This window comes from Lampetra fluviatilis, chromosome 68 (genome assembly GCF_964198595.1).
Source record: "Lampetra fluviatilis chromosome 68, kcLamFluv1.1, whole genome shotgun sequence".
In the NCBI taxonomy this organism is placed as follows: domain Eukaryota; kingdom Metazoa; phylum Chordata; class Hyperoartia; order Petromyzontiformes; family Petromyzontidae; genus Lampetra; species Lampetra fluviatilis.
The window spans coordinates 2,982,954-3,004,398 of record NC_136342.1 but is presented as its reverse complement, the minus strand read 5'-3'; the positions used below and the strand labels follow the sequence as shown (position 1 = coordinate 3,004,398).

The following is a 21,445-nucleotide window of genomic DNA, read 5'->3' as shown; positions in this document are numbered from 1 at the left end:
CAAATGGTGTGCCGGGCCCCTCACTCGCTCACACACTGATGATGTCTTATCGGCGAAAGGGGAGGCGCTGGGTGGGGAGGGTGGGGAGGGGCTGGGTGGGGAGGGTGGGGAGGGGCTGGGTGGGGAGGGTGTGGAGGGGCTGGGTGGGGAGGGGCTGGGTGGGGAGGGTGGGGCTGGGAGGGGAGGGTGGGGAGGGGCTGGGTGGGGAGGGTGGGGAGGGGCTGGGTGGGGAGGGGCTGGGTGGGGAGGGGCTGGGTGGGGAGGGTGGGGAGGGGCTGGGTGGGGAGGGTGGGGTGGGGCTGGGTGGTGAGGGGCTGGTCACCCCGTGGTGCCCTTATAAAACTCAACGTCTAACCTACTCACGCCGGCTTGTGCCCGCCCTCACAGTCGGGCATATTTGCGGAATACACCACGCCGCCGTTGACCCTGGCCATTGACCGAGCAACCCAACGTTCCTACCAGCTCCCTCCGCATGAATGTGTTGCAAGGGATCTTGATGCTGCTGCTGCTGTCTGCTCGTTACCCGTGCGCCCCCTGGTGGTGTTGGTCGATGTTGATGTGGGACCTTTGCAGCATCAAATATAACAAAAGGTTTAACACGTAGGCAATTGCGGCCAATATAATCGGTAATACATTTATATATTTACGCCGATCTAACCCCCCCCCAAAAAAAATCTGTATTAACGATAACAATGGGTTTAAAGCTTTCGTGACTGCAGGGATTCATATTTTTGGTTCTTTCGGTAAAGTCACGTAGAATGGAAATAATAAAAAAATAATAAAAACATAATAAAATAATTCTCACGACGTGAGAATTATTTAAATGTTTTATTTTTATTATTTTATTATTTCCATTCTACGTGACTTTACCGAAAGAACCAAGAATATGATAACAATGGGTTTTACCACTTTCTGGCAATAAGGGAGTTGTGTTCGGAGTCACGTAGGTAAAAAAAATGAAATTAAAAATAAAATAATACAAATCACGACGTTTCGGAGGCAACACAAGTCTCCGTCATCAGGAATCCCTGCCTCACTTGATGCAGCAAATCTGGCTGTGACGGTCCCACCTGATGACGGAGACTTGTGTTGCCTCCGAAACGTCGTGATTTTTAAATCCTTTATATTAAGTTCACTTGCTTGCTTGCACGCTTACGACCGTGCAAATCTTTCGGTCGTGATCCAATCGAGCTGACATTTTGCACACAGACTCGTTGTGCGTGACAATTTATTTTCGTGAAAAAAAAAATCCAAAATTTTCCACTTTTTAGGAACATTTTTTTTCATATTTAATTTAAAATACCAATGTGATAAAAATGAAAATCTTACTCAAGAAAAACTAAAATGAATAATAAAATAAAACCACGCATATAAAGGATTTATAGTGAAAAACTTAGTTTTTACGGGTTAATTTTTTATTATTTTATTTTTATTAATTTTAATTTCATTTCTTTTTTACCTACGTGACTTTACCGAAAAAACTAAGGGGATAAATCCTTGCAGTCACGAAAGCTTCAAATCTAGAATTGTGTTCGGATGTTAAAACATCTAACGGAATCCTTTTTTCAAGAAACCATGTTCCGCATTAACCAGACACACTGCTTAGTGGTGAACATGCCAACACAAAACAAACGCAGCTTTTTAAACTGGTACAAAACTGACACCTTTATTCAAGGCATCATGTTTGCAATAACCACAACACAAGTAGTCAAAAATGCAAACAAAAAGAAGCAACTCTGATAATGATAATAATATGCACTGTCCTTGAAGTTGATTGGTCCACACCCGAGACGGCTTTCTTTAGAGCCTAAGTCCCCATTGGTGTTGGACCAGATGACACCAGAAGGCGTACAACTCAAAGACAGTGCAATATCAGAGTATTGAGAGCTCGGGGTAAGCATTTACACTATGAGATCTCTTTTACCAGTGGCAAAATATAGTAGTAGGTTTTTACCCTTTTAAACTGGTACAAAACTGACACCTTTATTCAAGGCTTCATGTTTGCAATAACCACAACACAAGTAGTCAAAAATGCAAACAAAAAGAAGCAACTCTGATATGTGATAATAATATGCACTGTCCAAACATGATGCCTTGTATAAAGGTGTCAGTTTTGTACCAGTTTAAAAGGGTAAAAACCTACTACTATATTTTGCCACTGGTAAAAGAGATCTCATAGTGTAAATGCTTACCCCGAGCTCTCAATACTCTGATATTGCACTGTGTTTGAGTTGTACGCCTTCTGGTGTCATCTGGTCCAACACCAATGGGGACTAGGCTCTAAAGAAAGCCGTCTCGGGTGTGGACCAATCAACTTCAAGGACAGTGCATATTATTATCATTATCAGAGTTGCTTCTTTCTGTTTGCTTTTTTGACTACTTGTGTTGTGGCTATTGCAAACATAATGTCTTGTATAAAGGTGTCAGTTTTGTACCAGTTTAAAAGGGTAAAAACCTACTACTATTTTTTGCCACTGGTAAAGGAGGTCTCATAGTGTAAACGCAGCTTTCTGTCACCAGTGTGGACCAATCGGTGTCAAATGACGATGCGTGTATTTTCAGAGCGTGGTTTTTGTTTGCGTGTTCACCACAAGAAACGTCTGTGGTTAATGCAGACACGGTTCCTTGCAACAAAAAAAGGTTTCTGTTTGGTGTTTTAACATTTTAGCACAATTGTTTTTTATTGTTAGAAAGGTCTGAAACCTATTGTTAGATTTTGGTCGATGTTATCCTATTTAATTATCGGAGCCTGCAGACTGTATCTGTCCGCACGCACGCACACACATTCGCACACGCGACACTCACTCATCCCTACGTCACCCACTAATTCCTCACTGAGACAGACTTATCCTTAAGTCACTCACTAACTCACTCCTCACACTGACATAGACTCATCCCTATGTCACTCACTAACTCACTCACTCCTCACTGTGACACTGTGTGCGTGATGGGACGTGGGGAGCGATAGTGTAGCGGTTAGCGCGCTGCGCTATGAACCCGGCGACACGGGTTCGATTCCCGCGCACTGCCAACATCAGGTGACAATTATCTGAACCGGTCCCGGGCCTCCCCTAGGTCGACTCAGCCTCATATGAGTACCTGGTGCGGTGTGTAAACATTGCCACTAGGGAGACAAAGGCGGTCGGGCGTGGTGCTGGCCACCCACCCCCCTCGTGTACCGTTCTGGCCTTCATAGGTGCTCGCTAACAGCACTTGCCCCTACAGTCTGTTAAGGCTATACAGGGGATCTTTGTCTTTGTGATGGGACAGTAGTGCAACGGTTAGCACGCTGTGCTCCGAACCCATCAGCAACCCGCCTTCAATTCCCACTCACGGCCACCAACACCGGTGACGATTATTGGGTGCCACGGTGGCTAGGAGATGTAAACTACCTCGCCTGGTATACAGGAGGTCGTGGGTTCGATCCCGACCCTGACGCCTGCTGTATATTTGGAGTTTTCACGTGGCTAGGAGATGTTAACTACCTCGCCTGATATGCAGGAGGTCGTGGGTTTGATCCCGACCCTGACGCCTGCTGTATATTTGGAGTTTGCATGTGGCTAGGAGATGTTAACTACCTCGCCTGGTATGCAGGAGGTCGTAGGTTCGATCCCGACCCTGACGCCTGCTGTATATTTGGAGTTTGCATGTGGCTAGGAGATGTTAACTACCTCGCCTGGTATGCAGGAGGTCGTGGGTTCGATCCCGACCCTGACGCCTGCTGTATATTTGGAGTTTGCATGTGGCTAGGAGATGTTAACTACCTCGCCTGGTATACAGGAGGTCGTGGGTTCGATCCCGACCCTGACGCCTGCTGTATATTTGGAGTTTGCATGTGGCTAGGAGATGTTAACTACCTCGCCTGGTATGCAGGAGGTCGTGGGTTCGATCCCGACCCTGACGCCTGCTGTATATTTGTAGTTTGCAGTGTCTCTTTTTCTCGCGTGGATTTTCTCCGGTTCCTCCGGTTTTTCCCTCCACATTCTGAATCAACACCACACGTTTTAGAGTATTTGTGTGCTGCGATAACTTACCACGTGATCACAAGCCACTTCGTTGAGCTATCATTTCTGGCTAAATCGCTTCTGAAAATGAAGCTAATCGTTCAATGGGCCATAACCGATAAAATAAAAAAAATATTTACCTGAACCGGTCCCGGGCCTTCCCTAGGTCGACTGAGCCTCAAATGAGTACCTGGTGCGGTGTGTAAACATCTTCATTTGGGGGAGACAAAGGCGGTCGGGCGTGTTGCTGGCCACGCACCTCCTCGTGTGCCACCGTGCCGGCCTTCATAGGTGCTGCTACTCCCTAAGCAGCACTTGCCCCAACAGTAATTTACAAGCTATACGGGGGATCTTTGTTTGTTCTTTGTTGTGATGGGACGATAGCGGTCTTCTTCATCTCATCACCTTCAACTGATCTTCTTGGTTCTTTTGGTAAAGTCACGTGGAAGGGAAATAATAAAATAATAAAAATCAAACACAATAAAATAATTTTCACGACTTTTCGGCCACAACGCAAGCAGCCGTCCTTAGGTGAAGAACAGGTCTGTCGGAAAGACAGCGTCTGAATGAACACTACCAAGCTTGGCAGACCTGTTCTTCACCTGAGGACGGCTGCTTGCGTTGTGGCCGAAACGTTGTGAGAATTGTATTTTATTATGTTTGATATTTTTATTATTTTATTATTTCCCTTCTACGTGACTTTACCGAAATAACCAAGAAGATGAATCCCTGCAGTCACGAAAGCTTTAAATCGAAACCTTAAACTGAGTTGTGTAGCTCCTTTTCAGACGCGACCTGGCTCTCACAAGTGATAGCTCAACAAAGTGGCTTATCAACACGTGGACATTTATATCAGCCAAATACTCTGAACGCACGTTTCTAAATGTGGAGGGGAAAAACAGGAGGACCCGGAGAAAAATCAACGCGACCACGGGGAGAGACGCATGCAGACATACAGCATCAGAGGTCGCAACCGGGTACCCGATACCCGATACCCGGCTACCCGTACCTGGCCAGGTACGGGTAGCCGTTTGCGACCCTGGTGTGGCCGGGTCCGGGTCCGGGTAGGCCGTGAGTCACTGGTGAGTAACCGTTTGTCACTCATTTCGGGTAGGGTACGGGTACGGGTAGGGTACCCGTACCCGGCCGGGTACGGGTACGGGTACCCATTTGCGACCCTGGTGCGGCCGGGTACGGGTACGGGTAAGGAATCAAAACCCGTTTGCGACCTCTGTACAGCAGGCATCAGGGTCGGAATCGAACCCACGAACTTCTGCATTCCAGGCGAGGGAGATAACATCTCCCGGCGACCATTGCACTCCTACTTAGTATCTCGTTTTGAGTGTCGTTCCCTGCCCTGATGCGCCTACTCGCCCGCTCGCCCGCCCACTGACTCCCAGCAACGGCACAGTAACGCTGTTACCGCGATGGGGAACACGGCCAGTGCGTGACGCTGACACCCACCCACGCACGCTCCATCGCTGGCTCCCATCCACCCACCAACCCACGCAGCCGGAGATCCGCCCACCCTCCCAGCCATCCACCCACCCTCCCAGCCATCCACCCACCCTCCCAGCCATCCACCCACCCTCCCAGCCATCCACCCATTCATCCACTCAGTCACCCACTCGGCTACCCACCCAACCCATCCACAAACCCAAAAAGCCACCCAGCCAGCCAGCCACGGACACACACACGGACACACGCGTGAACACACATGCACATGCACACATGCAAACACGAAGATTCCCCGTACAGCCTTAAGACTGTTGGGGCAAGTGCTGTTAGCGAGCACCTATGAAGGCCGCCACGGCACACGAGAGGGTGGGTGGCCAACACCACGCCCGGCCGCCTTTGTCTCCCTAGTGGCGATGTTTACACACTGCACCGGGTACTCATTTGAGGTTGAGTCGACTTAGGGGAGGCCCAGGACCAGTTCAGATAATCGTCACCGGTGTTGGCCGTGAGCGGGAATCGAACTCTGATCGCCGGGTTCGTAGCGCAGCATAGCGCTAACCGCTACACTACCGCTCCCCACATGCACACACACGTGGACACACACATGGAAACACGCGGACACACACAAACACACCCGCGGACACACGGTCACACACGCGGTGGCTACACTCGGTGTGATTCAGGCGGACCCCCTCTCCGTCACCGCCACCACCACCACCACCAACCACCGCTGGTCCCGTCTGCGGCGCGGAAACAATGGCATTCCATCTCGGGAGGAAATCCTCTGGTTCCGTGTGGCTTCCACACCATAAATAGCCGTGGCTGCGGCCAGCCAGCGGGGGCCCCATGAGGCCAGAGATGCATGAAGAGGAGTAGGAGGATGAGGATGATGAGGAGGAGGAATCACGGCAGATAGAACGGTACCGTCGCGGATCGTCGCAGCTTCTGTGCGGAGGCATCCGGGACCTTCTCTTTAAAAACCAAAAAGTCATCGCTGTAAATATTCTCGCTTCTGTTCGGCGTTTGTTTTTGTTGTCGGGCGCACGATCTCCAGAGTGAGCGGATCTCCAGCGGTGGAGAGGGGTGGGGTGGTGGTGGTGGGGGGAGAGGATGACTCGTAGCCCAGATTTGGCCGGAGTGGCGCACGAGCGGGCTGGTGACAGCGGGCTGGGTTCGTGTCGGTGAAGAGTGAGTGAGGTTAGTGAGTGACTTGAGGATGAGTCTGTCTCGGTGAAGAGTTCCTGAGTTAGTGAGTGACTTGAGGATGAGTCTGTCTCGGTGAAGAGTGAGTGAGGTTAGTGAGTGACTTGAGGATGAGTCTGTCTCAGTGAGGAGTTAGTGAGTTAGTGAGTGACTTAAGGATGAGTTTGTCTCGGTGAGGAGTTAGTGAGGTTAGTGAGTGACTTGAGGATGAGTCTGTCACAGTGAGGAGTTCGTGAGTTAGTGAGTGACTTAAGGATGAGTCTGTCTCGGTGAGGAGTTCGTGAGTTAGCGAGTGACTTGAGGATGAGTCTGTCTCAGTGACGAGTTAGCGAGTGACTTAAGGATGAGTCTGTCTCGGTGAGGAGTTAGTGAGGTTAGTGAGTGACTTGAGGATGAGTCTGTCACAGTGAGGAGTTCGTGAGTTAGTGAGTGACTGAAGGATCAATCTGCCTCGGTGAGGAGTTCGTGAGTTAGCGAGTGACGTAGGGATGAGTCTGTCTCAGTGAGGAGTGAGTGACGTTAGGATGAGTGAGTGTCACGGTGAGGAGTTGGTGAGTTAGTGAGTGACGTAGGGATGAGTGTATCAGTGAAGAGTGAGTTAGTGAGTGATGTAGGGATGATTCTGTCTCAGTGACGAGTTAGTGAGTGACGTAGGGATGAGTGAGTGTCACAGTGAGGAGTGAGTGAGTTAGTGAGTGACGTAGGGATGAGTGAGTGTCAGTAAGGAGTTAGGGAGTTCGTGGGTGACGTCGGGATGAGTGAGTGTATCAGTGAAGAGTGAGTTAGTGAGTGACGTAGGGATGAGTGAGTGTCACAGTGAGGAGTTGTTGAGTTAGTGAGTGACGTAGGGATGAGTGAGTGTCACAGTGAGGAGTTGTTGAGTTAGTGAGTGACGTAGGGATGAGTCTGTGTCAGTGAGGAGTTAGGGAGTGACGTAGGGATGAGTGAGTGTCACAGTGAAGAGTTAGTGAGTTAGTGAGTGATGTACGAGTGAGTGTCACAGTGAGGAGTTAGGGAGTTAGTGAGTGACGTAGGGATGAGTCTGTGTCAGTGAGGAGTTAGGGAGTGACGTAGGGATGAGTGAGTGTCACAGTGAAGAGTGAGTGAGTTAGTGAGTGATGTACGAATGAGTGTCACAGTGAGGAGTTGTTGAGTTAGTGAGTGACGTAGGGATGAGTCTGTCTCCACGAGGTCTCGGTGAGTGACGTAGCGATGCCGTGTCATTTTCTGACATCTGTATAAGACGTCCTGAGCCAGTGGGTTGGTGAGTGACGTAACGATGAGTCGGTCTGTGTGTCACTGCTTCTGGCTCGTGGAAGCTGCCCTGTCCCCACGTCCGGTCGGGATGGAGCAGATTGCACCCCGTTGCGTCTGCATTCGCTCCTCGGTTCTCTCCGCTACGGACGCAGCGTGACAAGGTGTGATATAATGTGTCTGGTGTGACGAGGTGTGGTGTAGGTCTGGTGTGACGAGTTGTGGTGTGTGACGAGGCGTGGTGTGTGACAAGGTGTGATATAATGTGTCTGGTGTGACGAGGTGTGTGTGGTATGACGAGGCGTGGTGTAGGTCTGGTGTGACGAGTTGTGGTGTGTGACGAGGCGTGGTGTGTGACAAGATGTGATATAATGTGTCTGGTGTGACGAGGTGTGTGTGGTATGACGAGGCGTGGTGTAGGTCTGGTGTGACGAGGCGTGGTGTGTGACGAGGCGTGGTGTGTGACAAGATGTGATATAATGTGTCTGGTGTGACGAGGTGTGTGTGGTATGACGAGGCGTGGTGTAGGTCTGGTGTGACGAGGCGTGGTGTGTCACGAGTTGTGGTGTGTGACGAGGCGTGGGGTGTGACGAGATGTGATATGAGAGGTGGTATCGGTCTGGTGTGACGAGGCGTGGTGTGTGACGAGGGGCAGTGTGTGATGAGGTGTGGAGGGGTACCAGAGGTCGCAAACGGGTTTTGATTCCTTACCCGTACCCGTACCCGGCCGCACCAGGGTCGTAAACGGGTACCCGTACCCGTACCCGGCCGTACCCGATTGCGACCTCTGGGATGAAGCCATGTTGCAGGCGCGGATGGGTTGATTCTAGGAACTTGAATTGTGAGAAGAGACAAGACGTTGGGAAATGAGTGACAAACAGTTACTCACCAGTGACTCACGGCCTACCCGTACCCTGGCCGCACCAGGGTCGCAAACGGGTACCCGTGCCCATACCCGGCCGGGTACGGATATTGGGTAGGGTACGGGTATCGGGTACCCGATTGCGACCTCTGGGATGAAGCCATGTTGCAGGCGCGGGTGGGTTGATTCTAGGAACTTGAATTGTGAGAAGAGACAAGACGTTGGGAAATGAGTGACAATCACGGTGACTCACCAGTGACTCACGGCCTACCCGTACCCGTACCCGGCCGCACCAGGGTCGCAAACGGGTACCCGTACCCGGCCAGGTACAGGTAGCCGGGTATCGGGTAGGGTACGGGTATCGGGTACCCGGTTGCGACCTCTGAGGGGTACTGCTGTGAGATGTGATGCCAAATTAGACATGGTGTGGCAAGGTGGGGGTTGTGAGGTGTGGTGTGCGCTGTGTGCTGTCACGTTCGTGAAATGTTAACTACCTCAAACCCCTAGTGTGCAGGAGGTCGTGTGTTTATCCCGACCCTGACGCCTGCTGTATATTTCACACCTGTTAAGCCATACTGTTTACCCGTGTTGTTGTACACGGGGATTAGGTCAATACGGCGTACAGCCGTTTCAATACAGGACATTTTTTGTTGTCTATTTGTTTGTGTTTCTCCCTTGTGATGGGACTTTGTAGGATGAACGTTGTGATTTTGTACGGGCACGGGGCGATCAATAAGGTCTGAGTTGGTCTGTAATAAGGTAGGGCACTGATAAGGGGTTGACGGGTATGATATTTGGATGTTAACTACGTCACCTGGTACACAGGAGGTTGTGGGTTCGATCCCGAATCTGACGCCTGCTGTACATTTGGAGTCTGCGTCTCTCTCCCCGTGCTCGCATGGATTTTTCTCCGGGTCTTTCGGTTTTTCCCTCCAACACTCAGAAACATGCGTTTTCGAGTATTTGGCTGCTATAAATCTCCACGTGATGATAAGGTTTAGTAACTGCAGCTACATACTATTAACATTACTTCCCTTTATTAATGCTACCCCTATCCCCTCCCTTTGATGCTGCTAATCCTGCATAATGCACGGGCATAATATGACTTTGAAACCCCCCGCCCACCTCCTCCGCATTTTACAAGTAGTGACTAATCCCATATCTGCATTTCCCATAAATATGCTAAATTCCTCTTGATATGCAAATTCCTTTGTCACGGCGCTCTTCCCCCCTCCATCCCAGCTTAAATAGACGCTCCAAGCCTGGTGGTGTTTCATTCTTCACCTGAGGACGGCTGCTTGAGTTGTGGCCGAAACGTCGTGAGAATTATTTTATTATGTTTATTTTATTTATTATTTCCCTTCTACGTGACTTTACCGAAAGAACCAAGAAGATGAATCCCTGCAGTCACGAAAGCTTTAAATCGAAATGAGCCACTTCGTTGAGCTATCATTTGCGGCCAGGTCGCTTCTGTTTAAAGAGCTACCCGGCTCAGTGGGCCTTCCCTAATAAAAAATCAAGGAGTAAAATAGTGTTAATTGTTTTTTTACCCTTTTATCTGGCAACAAAACTGACACCTTTTTTTACAAGGAGTCATGTTTGCATAGACCACAATACCTGCAGTCGTAATGCAAACAAAAAACACAACTCTGATAATGTATGCACTGTCCTTGAAGTTGATTGGTCCACACCCGAGACAGCTTTCCTTAGAGCCTAGTCTCACATGGTGTTGGACCAGATGACGCCAATAGGCGCACAACTCAAAGACAATGCACCATCAGAGTATGAGAGCTCGGGGTAAAGCATTTACACCATTGGTATCTCATTTGCCAGTAAAAAAATATGATAATTGGTTTTTTACCCTTTTATCTGGCAACAAAACTGACACCTTTTTTACAAGGAGTCATGTTTGCATAGACCACAATACCTGCAGTCATAATGCAAACAAAAAACATAACTCTGATAATGTATGCACTGTCCTTGAAGTTGATTGGTCCACACCCGAGACAGCTTTCCTTAGAGCCTAGTATCACATGGTGTTGGACCAGATGACGCCAAAAGGCGCACAACTCAAAGACAATGCACCATCAGAATATGAGAGCTCATAAAAAAGGTGTCAGTTTTGTTGCCAGATAAAAGGGTAAAACAAGTATAACCCGTAAAAACAAAGTTTTTCACTATAAATCCTTTATATGCGTGGCGGCTAGAGTCCTCTCGTCCTCTGGCTTGAGATGGCTGCCACCTATGGGTCAGATGATTGCATTGCACCATTAAGCAATTGGTAATTAAATATAATCTTTTTGTCCTAAAAAGTGTAACATTTTGGAAAAAAAATGTCACGAACATTAATTGTCACGCACAACGAGTCTGTGTGCAAAATGTCAGCTCGATTGGATCACGGGAAGTGGGTTAAAAAACGACCGAAAGATTTGCACGGTCCTAAGCAAGCAAGTGAACTTAATATAAAGGATTTAAAAACAATTATCATATTTTTAACTGGCAAATGAGGTTCCAATGGAGTAAAATAGTGTCACTGTGTGGGGGTTCTACAAGGTTGGGGGTGTAGCACAGAGTGATGAGAGGTTAGGGTATGGCGTCGACGTGTGGGTGACTAGGTGGGGTATGGTGCACGGAGTTTTAATTGCAGCGTAGTAAGGTGTGTAACACGTGTGAGTGGTGTGTGTGCACGTGTGTGTGGAGCGGTGGTGCAGCGGTTAGCGCCACGCTGCGCTACGAACCCGGCAACTCGAGTTCGATCGCCGCTCGCTATCAACACCGGTGACGATTATCTGAACCGGTCCTGGGCCTTCCCTAGGTGGACTCAGCCTCAAATGAGTGCGTAGAAACATCGCCACTGGGGAGACAAAGGCGGCCGGGCGTGGTGCTGGCCACCCACCCCCTCGTGTGTGCCACAGTTCCGGGCCTTCATAGGTGCTGCTCGCTAACAGCACTTGCCCCAACAGTCTGTTACAGGCTGTATGGGGGTCTTTGTCTTTTGTGCCATTGTTCTTCGTGTAGACCAGGGGTCGGCAACCAAAATAACAAGAAGAGCCATTTCTTTCCAATTCGGTATTTCAAGAGCCGCAATGCATCTGAGTACATACTGTACATACGTACATATTGTCAAGAAGCAGCCCGCAAAGAGCCGCATGCGGCTCCGGAGCCGTAGGTTGCCGACCCCTGGTGTAGACAATGGCAAACTGCCTTCTGTTGAATTTCGATTTAATGCTTTCGTGACTGCAGGGATTCATCTTCTTGGTTTTTTTCGGCAAAGTCACGTAGAAGGGAAGTAATAAAATAATAAAAATAAAACATAATAAAATACAATTCTCACGACGTTTCGGCCACAACGCAAGCAGCCGTCCTCAGGTGACGCTGTCTTCTCGACAGACCTGTTTCTTCACCTGAGGACGGCTGCTTGCGTTGTGGCCGAAACGTCGTGAGAATTATTTTATGATGTTTTATTAATATTATTTTATTATTTTCATTCTACGTGACTTTACCGAAAGAACCGAGAAGATGCCTTCTGTTGAGTTTTTATTTTCGGGTCCATTGCTCATGCAGTGGTGGGCCCAAGTGCTGTCTGAGCCTATACCGGGGTGGGGTTTGGGGTGCGGGGGACACCTTCATTTGTGTGCCTGTGGGCCATTGGTCCTGTCTCCAAAACAAGAATCACACGGCGATACATTTGCATGTGTATACGTGCGTCTGTGTGTGTGTGTCTTGTGCCGCCCTCCAACAACAACGGAGGGCGGAGGAGCGACGCTCACAACAACGAGCGGAGCGCCGGGTGGTTAAAGCACAGCAAGTTGGTACAGTAGGGGGCACAGGTGGTGCATCAGCCAGTCATCTCGGTCATCTCGGTCAGTCGACCCGTGGCAACTGGGTCTGCCCCGTGACCTCCTGCCAGCGGGTGTTCGACACTTCACGTGGCCTCAGGGTGCACATGGCCTGGCACAAGCGTCGTGGTGACGTCACCGCCACTTAGTGGTGAATGGCGGTTGTTGTTGTGTCTTGTGTGTGGGGAGCGGTGGTGTAGCGGTTAGCGCGCTGCACTACGAACCTGTGCGACCCGGGTTCGATTCCCGCTCACGGCAAACACCAGTGACGATTATCTGAACCGGTCCTGGGCCTCCCCTAGATCGACTCAGCCTCAAATGAGTACCTGGTGCGGTGTGTAAACATCGCCACTGGGGAGACAAAGGTGGCGCTGGCCACCCACCCCCTCGTGTACCGTTCCGGGCCTTCATAGGTGCTCGCTAACAGCACTTGCCCCTACAGTCTGTTCAGGCTATATGGGGGATTCATCTTCTTGGTTCTTTCGGTAAAGTCGCGTAGAAGGGAAGTAATAAAATAATAAAAATAATAAATGATTCGGAATCAGACGCTGTCTCCCCGACAGACCTGGTTTTCACCTGAGGACGGCTGCTTGCGTTGTGGCCGAAACGTCGTGAGAATTATTTTATGTTTTATTTTTATTATTTTATTACTTCCCTTCTACGTGACTTTACCGAAAGAACCAAGAAGATGAATCCCTGCAGTCACGAAAGCTTTAAATCGAAATATATGGGGGATCTTTGTGTTATCTTTGTCTTGTGTGTGTGTCGTGTGTGTGTCGTGTGTGTGGGCGGTGGGGTTGAGTGGCAGTGCACCGCGGCGCTACGAACCCGGCGACCCGAGTTCGATTCCCGCTCGTGGCCAACGTCAAAGACAGAGCGACAGCTGTTTTATATCCGAATTTCTCTTCACTTGATACAGCATTCGTGCTGTGACGGTTCCACCTGAAGACGGAGGCTTGTGTTGCCTCCGAAACGTCGTGATTTTTCTTTTATTTTTTATTTTACTTTTAATAATTAAAATTTTTTACCTACGTGACTTTACCGAAAAAAACCTATGAATATAGCTGTTTTACATTCATATTCTTGGTTCTTTCGGTAAAGTCACGTAGAAGGGAAATAATAAAATAATAAAAATCAAACGCAATAAAATGAAATTCTCACGAGGTTTCGGCCACAACGCAAGCAGCCGTCCTCAGGTGACGAAACACAGAGAGCTGTCGGAAAGACAGCGTCTTAATGAACACTACTAAGCTTGGCAGCGTATTTTAAGCTGGGTTAGGGGAGGAGGAGAGAGCCTTGGACAAAGGAGTTTACATATCAACAGAGGAATTTAGCATATTGATGACAAATGCAGATATGGGGTTAGTCACTCCTTGCGAAATGTGTAGGTGGTGGGGGTTCTCAAAGTCATATTATGCTCGTGTATTATGTAGGATTAGCAGTAATAAATTACACCCCACGCCCGGCCACCTTCGTCTCCCCAGTGGCGATGTTTCAACGCACCCCACCAGGTACTCATTTGAGGCTGAGTCGACCTAGGGAAGGCCCAGGACCGGTTCTTATAATCGTCACCGGTGTTGATGGCGAGCGGCGATCGAACAAAGAATCAAGCACTGCATTAACCACACGCAGTACTTGCGGTGAGCATGCAAACAAACATGGCTCTGAGGATAATAACAACATATGCATCGTCTTTGAAACTGATTGGCCTATACCAGAGACCGCCTTCTTCATGGCCTAGTCTCATCACCAGAGGTCGCAAACGGGTTTTGATTACTTACCCGTACCCGGCCATACCCGTACCTTACCCGTACCCGGCCGGGTACGGGTAAGGTACGGGTATCGGGTACCCGACTGCGACCTCTGGGATGAAGCCATGTTGCAGGCGTGGGTGGGTTGATTCTAGGAACTTGAATTGTGAGAAGAGACAAGACGTTGGGAAATGAGTGACAAACGGTGACTCACCAGTGACTCACAGTCTACCCGTACCCGTACCCGGCCGCACCAGGGTCGCAAACGGGTACCCGTACCCGGCCGTACCCGATTGCGACCTCTGGGATGAAGCCATGTTGCAGGCGCGGGTGGGTTGATTCTAGGAACTTGAATTGTGAGAAGAGACAAGACGTTGGGAAATGAGTGACAAACGGTGACTCACCAGTGACTCACGGCCTACCCGTACCCGGCCGCACCAGGGTCGCAAACGGGTACCCGTACCCGTACCCGGCCGGGTACGGGTACCCGGGTATCGGGTAGGGTACGGGTATCGGGTACCCGGTTGCGACCTCTGCTCATCACCTCCCGTTGTATCGCCAGAGAGTGTAAAAAAAACCTCCTCTTATTTCCCTCCCCCCCCATCCTTTGTCTTTGTTTATTACAGCACTTGCCCCCAGCGGCCTGCTAAAGGTCTACCCCGGGGGGACCCCTCTGCCTCTCTTGCTTGTGTCTTGTTGACAGACGGCGGGGGCGAGGAGGGCAGGCGGCAGGCTGGTCACGCTCGCCTCGGCGAGCTGCTGCTTGCGCTCAAGCGCACGCTGGCCCGGCACCCGGCGCTGAGTCTGCGGGAGATACTCACCGCCACCGGCGCCCTCATCACCAGGGTCAAAGGTAACGGTCACCCCTGTAATTAATAAATAGATTATATAGTTTATAGAGTACGGTACCGTAAATTGCTCTGTTTTGCTAAATTATCACCATTCTTTAAGACTCCTGGGTAGGCTGTTTTTGACTTATGATGGGGTTATTGTAATGCATCTCCATCGTAAGTAGAGGACTATCGATACCTGGTCAAATTAAACATAGTTTAGTTCTAGAATGGGCCTCAATGAGCCTAAATACGTGGTCAAATTAAACAATAGTTTAGTTCTAGAATGGGCCTCAATGAGCCTAAATACCTGGTCAAATTAAACAATAGTTTAGTTTTAGAATGGGCGCTGATGGGCTTAACTACCTGGTCAAATTAAAAATAGTTTAGTTTTAGAATGTGCCTCAATGAGCCTAAATATCTGGTCAAATTAAACAATAGTTTAGTTTTAGAATGGGCGCTGATGGGCTTAACTACCTGGTCAAATTAAAAATAGTTTAGTTCTAGAATGGGCCTCAATGAGCCTAAATACGTGGTCAAATTAAACAATAGTTTAGTTTTAGAATGGGCGCTGATGGGCTTAACTACCTGGTCAAATTAAAAATAGTTTAGTTTTAGAATGTGCCTCAATGAGCCTAAATATCTGGTCAAATTAAACAATAGTTTAGTTTTAGAATGGGCGCTGATGGGCTTAACTACCTGGTCAAATTAAAAATAGTTTAGTTTTAGAATGTGCCTCAATGAGCCTAAATATCTGGTCAAATTAAAAATAGTTTAGTTTTAGAATGGGCCTGAATGTGTCTCTAAATACCTGGTCATATAAAACATAGTTTAGTTCTAGAATGGGCCTCAATGGACCTAAATACCTGGTCATATAAAACATAGTTTAGTTCTAGAATGGGCCTGAATGTGTCTCTAAATACCTGGTCATATAAAACATAGTTTAGTTCTAGAATGGGCCTGAATGTGTCTCTAAATACCTGGTCATATAAAACATAGTTTAGTTCTAGAATGGGCCTCAATGGACCTAAATACCTGGTCATATAAAACATAGTTTAGTTCTAGAATGGGCCTCAATGGACCTAAATACCTGGTCATATAAAACATAGTTTAGTTCTAGAATGGGCCTCAATGGACCTAAATACCTGGTCATATAAAACATAGTTTAGTTCTAGAATGGGCCTCGATGGGCCTAAATACCTGGTCAAATTAAAAATAGTTTAGTTTTAGAATGGGCCTAAATGGACCTAAATACCTGGTCAAATTAAACATAGTTTAGTTTTAGAATTGTCCTCAATTGGCCTAACTACCTGGTCAAATTAAAATTAGTTTAGTTTTAGAATGGGCCTCAATGGACCTAAATACCTGGTCACATTAAAAATAGTTTAGTTTTAGAATGGGCCTCAATGGACCTAAATACTTGGTCAAATTAAAAATAGTTTAGTTTTAGAATGGGCCTGAATGTGTCTCTAAATACCTGGTCAAATTAAAAATAGTTTCGTTTTAGAATGGGCCTCAATGAGCCTAAATACCTGGTCAAATTAAAAATAGTTTAGTTTTAGAATGGGCGCTGATGGGCTTAACTACCTGGTCAAATTAAAAATAGTTTCGTTTTAGAATGGGCCTCTAAATACCTGGTCAAATTAAAAATAGTTTAGTTCTAGAATGGGCCTCAATGAGCCTTAATACCTGGTCAAATTAAACATAGTTTAGTTTTAGAATGGGCCTAAATACCTGGTCAAATTAAAAATAGTTTAGTTTTAGAATGTGCCTCAATGAGCCTAAATACCGGTCATATTAAAAATAGTTTAGTTCTAGAATGTGCCTGAATGGGCCTAAATACCTGGTCACATTAAAAATAGTTTAGTTTTAGAACGAGCCTCATTGAGCCTAAATACCTGGTCAAATTTAAAATAGTTTAGTTTTAGAATGGGCCTCGATGGACCTAAACACCTGGTCAAATTAAAAGTAGTTTAGTTTTAAAATGGGCCTGAATGTGTCTCTAAATACGTGGTCAAATTAAAAATAGTTTAGTTTTAGAATGGGCCTTAATGGGCCTAAATACCTGGTCATATAAAACATAGTTTAGTTTTAGAATGTGCCTGAATGGGCGTAAATACCTGGTCAAATTAAAAATAGTTTAGTTCTAGAATGGGCCTGAATGTGTCTCTAAATACCTGGTCAAATTAAAAATAGTTTAGTTTTAGAATGGGCCTCCATGGGCCTCTAAATACCTGGTCAAATTTAAAATAGTTTAATTTTAGTTCCGACCGGAGCCAGAGCGACGCTCCTCGGATTTGTCCCCCGAGCCAACGGGTTCCTTCGTGGGTGGCGAGCAAGGAGAGGGGGAGTGGGGGCGGTGGAAGTAGGGGGGGGGGCGGTGGGGGGCAGAGGTGGATGGCTGGGTAAATAATAAACATAGCGAAAATAAAAACGGAAATAAATCTTCTTCTTCTCTCCGTGTTGCTGTGGCTGTTGATGTAGGGTGGCAACAGCAGTTCTTTTTGTTAACAACGCGGTGTTCGATGAGCCGGGTGATTGCGTGCAATGGGTGCATCATTGTCGCTGCTGTGATGATAATGGGTTTCTGTGTCTGTGTTTGAGTCTATAGGTGTCAGTGCGGGTCTGTGGGTCTGTGTGTGAGTTTATGGGTCTCCGTGTGAGTCTATGGGTCTCTGTGTGAGTCTATGGGTCCCTGTGTGAGTCTGTGTGTCTCTGTGTGTGAGTCTATGGGTCTCCGTGTGAGTCTGTGTGTGAGCCTATGGGTCTCTGTGTGAGTCTGTGTGTCTCTGTGTGAGTCTATGGGTCTCTGTGTGAGTCTGTGTGTGAGTCTATGTGTCTCTGTGTGAGTCTGTGGGTCTCTGTGTGAGTCTATGTGTCTCTGAGCCTATGGCTGTCCGTGTGTGTCTCTGAGCGAGTCTATGGGTCTCCGTGTGAGTCTGTGTGTCTCTGAGCCTATGGGTCTCTGTGCGAGTCTGTGTGTGAGTCTATGGCTCTCTGTGTGAGTCTGTGTGTCTCTGTGTGAGTCTGTGTGAGTCTGTGTGAGTCTCTGTGTGAACCTATGGCTCTCTGTGTGGGTCTGTGTGTCTCTGAGCCTATGGCTCTCTGTGTGAGTCTGTGTGTCTCTGAGCCTATTGCTCTCTGTGTGAGTCTGTGTGTGAGTCTATGGGTCTCTGTGTGAGTTTGTGTGTCTCTGTGTGAGCCTATGTGTCTCTGTGTGAGCCTATGGCTCTCTGTGTGGGTCTGTGTGTGTGAGCCTATGGCTCTCTGTGTGAGTCTGTGTGTCTCTGTGTGAGCCTATGGCTCTCCGTGTGAGTCTGTGTGTGAGTCTATGGCTCTCCGTGTGAGTCTGTGTGTCTCTGTGTGAGTCTATGGGTCTCTGTGTGAGTCTGTGTGTCTCTGTGTGAGTCTGTGTGTCTCTGTGTGAGTCTGTGTGTCTCTGTGTGAGTCTGTGTGTCTCTGTGTGAGTCTGTGTGTCTCTGTGTGAGTCTGTGTGAGTCTGTGTGTCTCTGAGCCTATGGCACTCTGTGTGAGTCTGTGTGTCTCTGAGCCTATGGCTCTCTGTGTGAGTCTATGGCTCTCTGTGTGAGTCTGTGTGTCTCTGTGTGAGCCTATGGCTCTCTGTGTGAGTCTCTGTGTGAGTCTATGGGTCTCTGTGTGAGTCTATGGGTCTCTGTGTGAGTCTATGGGTCTCTGTGTGAGTCTGTGTGTCTCTGTGTGAGCCTATGGCTCTCTGTGTGAGTCTCTGTGTGAGCCTATGGGTCTCTGTGTGAGCCTATGGGTCTCTGTGTGAGTCTATGGGTCTCTGTGTGAGTCTATGGGTCTCTGTGTGAGTCTATGGGTCTCTGTGTGAGTCTGTGTGTCTCTGTGTGAGTCTATGGGTCTCTGTGTGAGTCTATGGGTCTCTGTGTGAGTCTGTGTGTCTCTGTGTGAGTCTGTAGGTCTCTGTGTGAGTCTATGGGTCTCTGTGTGAGTCTGTAGGTCTCTGTGTGAGCCTATGGCTCTCTGTGTGAGTCTGTGTGTCTCTGTGTGAGTCTGTGTGTGAGTCTATGGGTCTCTATGTGAGTCTGTGTGTCTCTGTGTGAGTCTGTAGGTCTCTGTGTGAGTCTATGGGTCTCTGTGTGAGTCTGTGTGTCTCTGTGTGAGCCTATGGCTCTCTGTGTGAGTCTGTGTGTCTCTGTGTGAGTCTGTGTGTGAGTCTATGGGTCTCTGTGTGAGTCTATGGCTCTCTGTGTGAGTCTGTGTGTCTCTGTCTTATTCTTCTTCTTTGTATGGCTGACGGCGCGTGACTCTGCCGTTGCGCAAGTCCGCACGGCCAGATGATCCCAGGCCCGATGGGAGGAGCGCCAGCCGGAGCGACGATTGCCGCCGTGCGTCCGACCTCGCGCGTTTTGACGTCCGCGCCGCGTGCGTGCGTTCCCCTACCCCCCCCCCCCCCCCAGGCTACCCGTACGAGCGCTGCATCGGCGCTGACGAGCAGAAGCAGGGGATGATGCAGTCGGTGGACTCGCTAGCGCTCGCTTTCAGCAACAGGTGCGTCCGCACACGCCCCACCGGCACCGCCACCGCTCCCCACCCGCACGCGTCTAAGCGAGGACTTTGCTGTACGCACGTGTGTACGTGTGTGTGTCTGTGTGTGTGTGTTCAAGTGTGTGTGTGTGTCTGTGTGTTCAAATGTGTGTGTGTGTGTCTGTGTGTTCGTTTGTGTGTTCAAGTGTGTGTGTGTGTCTGTGTGTTCAAGTGTGTGTGTGTGTCTGTGTGTTCAAGTGTGTGTGTGTGTCTGTGTGTTCAAGTGTGTGTGTGTGTCTGTGTGTTCAAGTGTGTGTGTGTGTCTGTGTGTTCAAGTGTGTGTGTGTGTCTGTGTGTTCAAGTGTGTGTGTGTGTATGTGTGTTCAAGTGTGTGTGTGTGTCTGTGTGTTCAAGTGTGTGTGTGTGTGTCTGTGTGTTCAAGTGTGTGTGTGTGTCTGTGTGTTCAAGTGTGTGTGTGTGTCTGTGTGTTCAAGTGTGTGTGTGTGTCTGTGTGTTCAAGTGTGTGTGTGTGTCTGTGTGTTCAAGTGTGTGTGTGTGTCTGTGTGTTCAAGTGTGTGTGTGTGTGTCTGTGTGTTCAAGTGTGTGTGTGTGTCTGTGTGTTCAAGTGTGTGTGTGTGTCTGTGTGTTCAAGTGTGTGTGTGTGTCTGTGTGTTCAAGTGTGTGTGTGTGTCTGTGTGTTCAAGTGTGTGTGTGTGTTTGTGTGTTCAAGTGTGTGTGTGTGTCTGTGTGTTCAAGTGTGTGTGTGTGTCTGTGTGTTCAAGTGTGTGTGTGTGTCTGTGTGTTCAAGTGTGTGTGTCTGTGTGTTCAAGTGTGTGTGTGTGTGTCTGTGTGTTCAAGTGTGTGTGTCTGTGTGTTCAAGTGTGTGTGTCTGTGTGTTCAAGTGTGTGTGTCTGTGTGTTCAAGTGTGTGTGTGTGTGTCTGTGTGTTCAAGTGTGTGTGTGTGTGTCTGTGTGTTCAAGTGTGTGTGTGTGTCTGTGTGTTCAAGTGTGTGTGTGTGTCTGTGTGTTCAAGTGTGTGTGTGTGTCTGTGTGTTCAAGTGTGTGTGTGTGTCTGTGTGTTCAAGTGTGTGTGTGTGTCTGTGTGTTCAAGTGTGTGTGTGTCTGTGTGTGTGTCTGTGTGTTCAAGTGTGTGTGTGTGTCTGTGTGTTCAAGTGTGTGTGTGTGTGTCTCTGTGTGTTCAAGTGTGTGTGTGTGTGTCTGTGTGTTCAAGTGTGTGTGTGTCTGTGTGTTCACGTGTGTGTGTGTGTCTGTGTGTTCAAGTGTGTGTGTGTGTCTGTGTGTTCAAGTGTGTGTGTGTGTTTGTGTGTTCAAGTGTGTGTGTGTGTCTGTGTGTTCAAGTGTGTGTGTGTGTCTGTGTGTTCAAGTGTGTGTGTGTGTGTCTGTGTGTTCAAGTGTGTGTGTGTGTCTGTGTGTTCAAGTGTGTGTGTGTGTCTGTGTGTTCAAGTGTGTGTGTGTGTCTGTGTGTTCAAGTGTGTGTGTGTGTTTGTGTGTTCAAGTGTGTGTGTGTGTCTGTGTGTTCAAGTGTGTGTGTGTGTCTGTGTGTTCAAGTGTGTGTGTGTGTCTGTGTGTTCAAGTGTGTGTGTCTGTGTGTTCAAGTGTGTGTGTGTGTGTCTGTGTGTTCAAGTGTGTGTGTCTGTGTGTTCAAGTGTGTGTGTCTGTGTGTTCAAGTGTGTGTGTGTGTGTCTGTGTGTTCAAGTGTGTGTGTGTGTGTCTGT

The 21,445-nt window shown here is 48.4% G+C and overlaps 1 protein-coding gene across 3 annotated transcripts in view; it reads left to right on the top strand.

The window, feature by feature from the left end:
- The window catches only part of LOC144952601 (rho GTPase-activating protein 45-like), a 121,084-nt gene that overhangs the window by 68,954 nt on the left and 30,685 nt on the right, over nucleotides 1–21,445 (top strand). For all 3 annotated transcript variants that reach the window (XM_078883090.1, XM_078883091.1, XM_078883089.1), the window contains exons 4-5: nucleotides 15,075–15,224; nucleotides 19,644–19,734. In XM_078883090.1, the coding sequence (XP_078739216.1) occupies nucleotides 15,075–15,224; nucleotides 19,644–19,734 (241 nt within the window). The remainder of the gene's footprint in view (nucleotides 1–15,074; nucleotides 15,225–19,643; nucleotides 19,735–21,445) is intronic.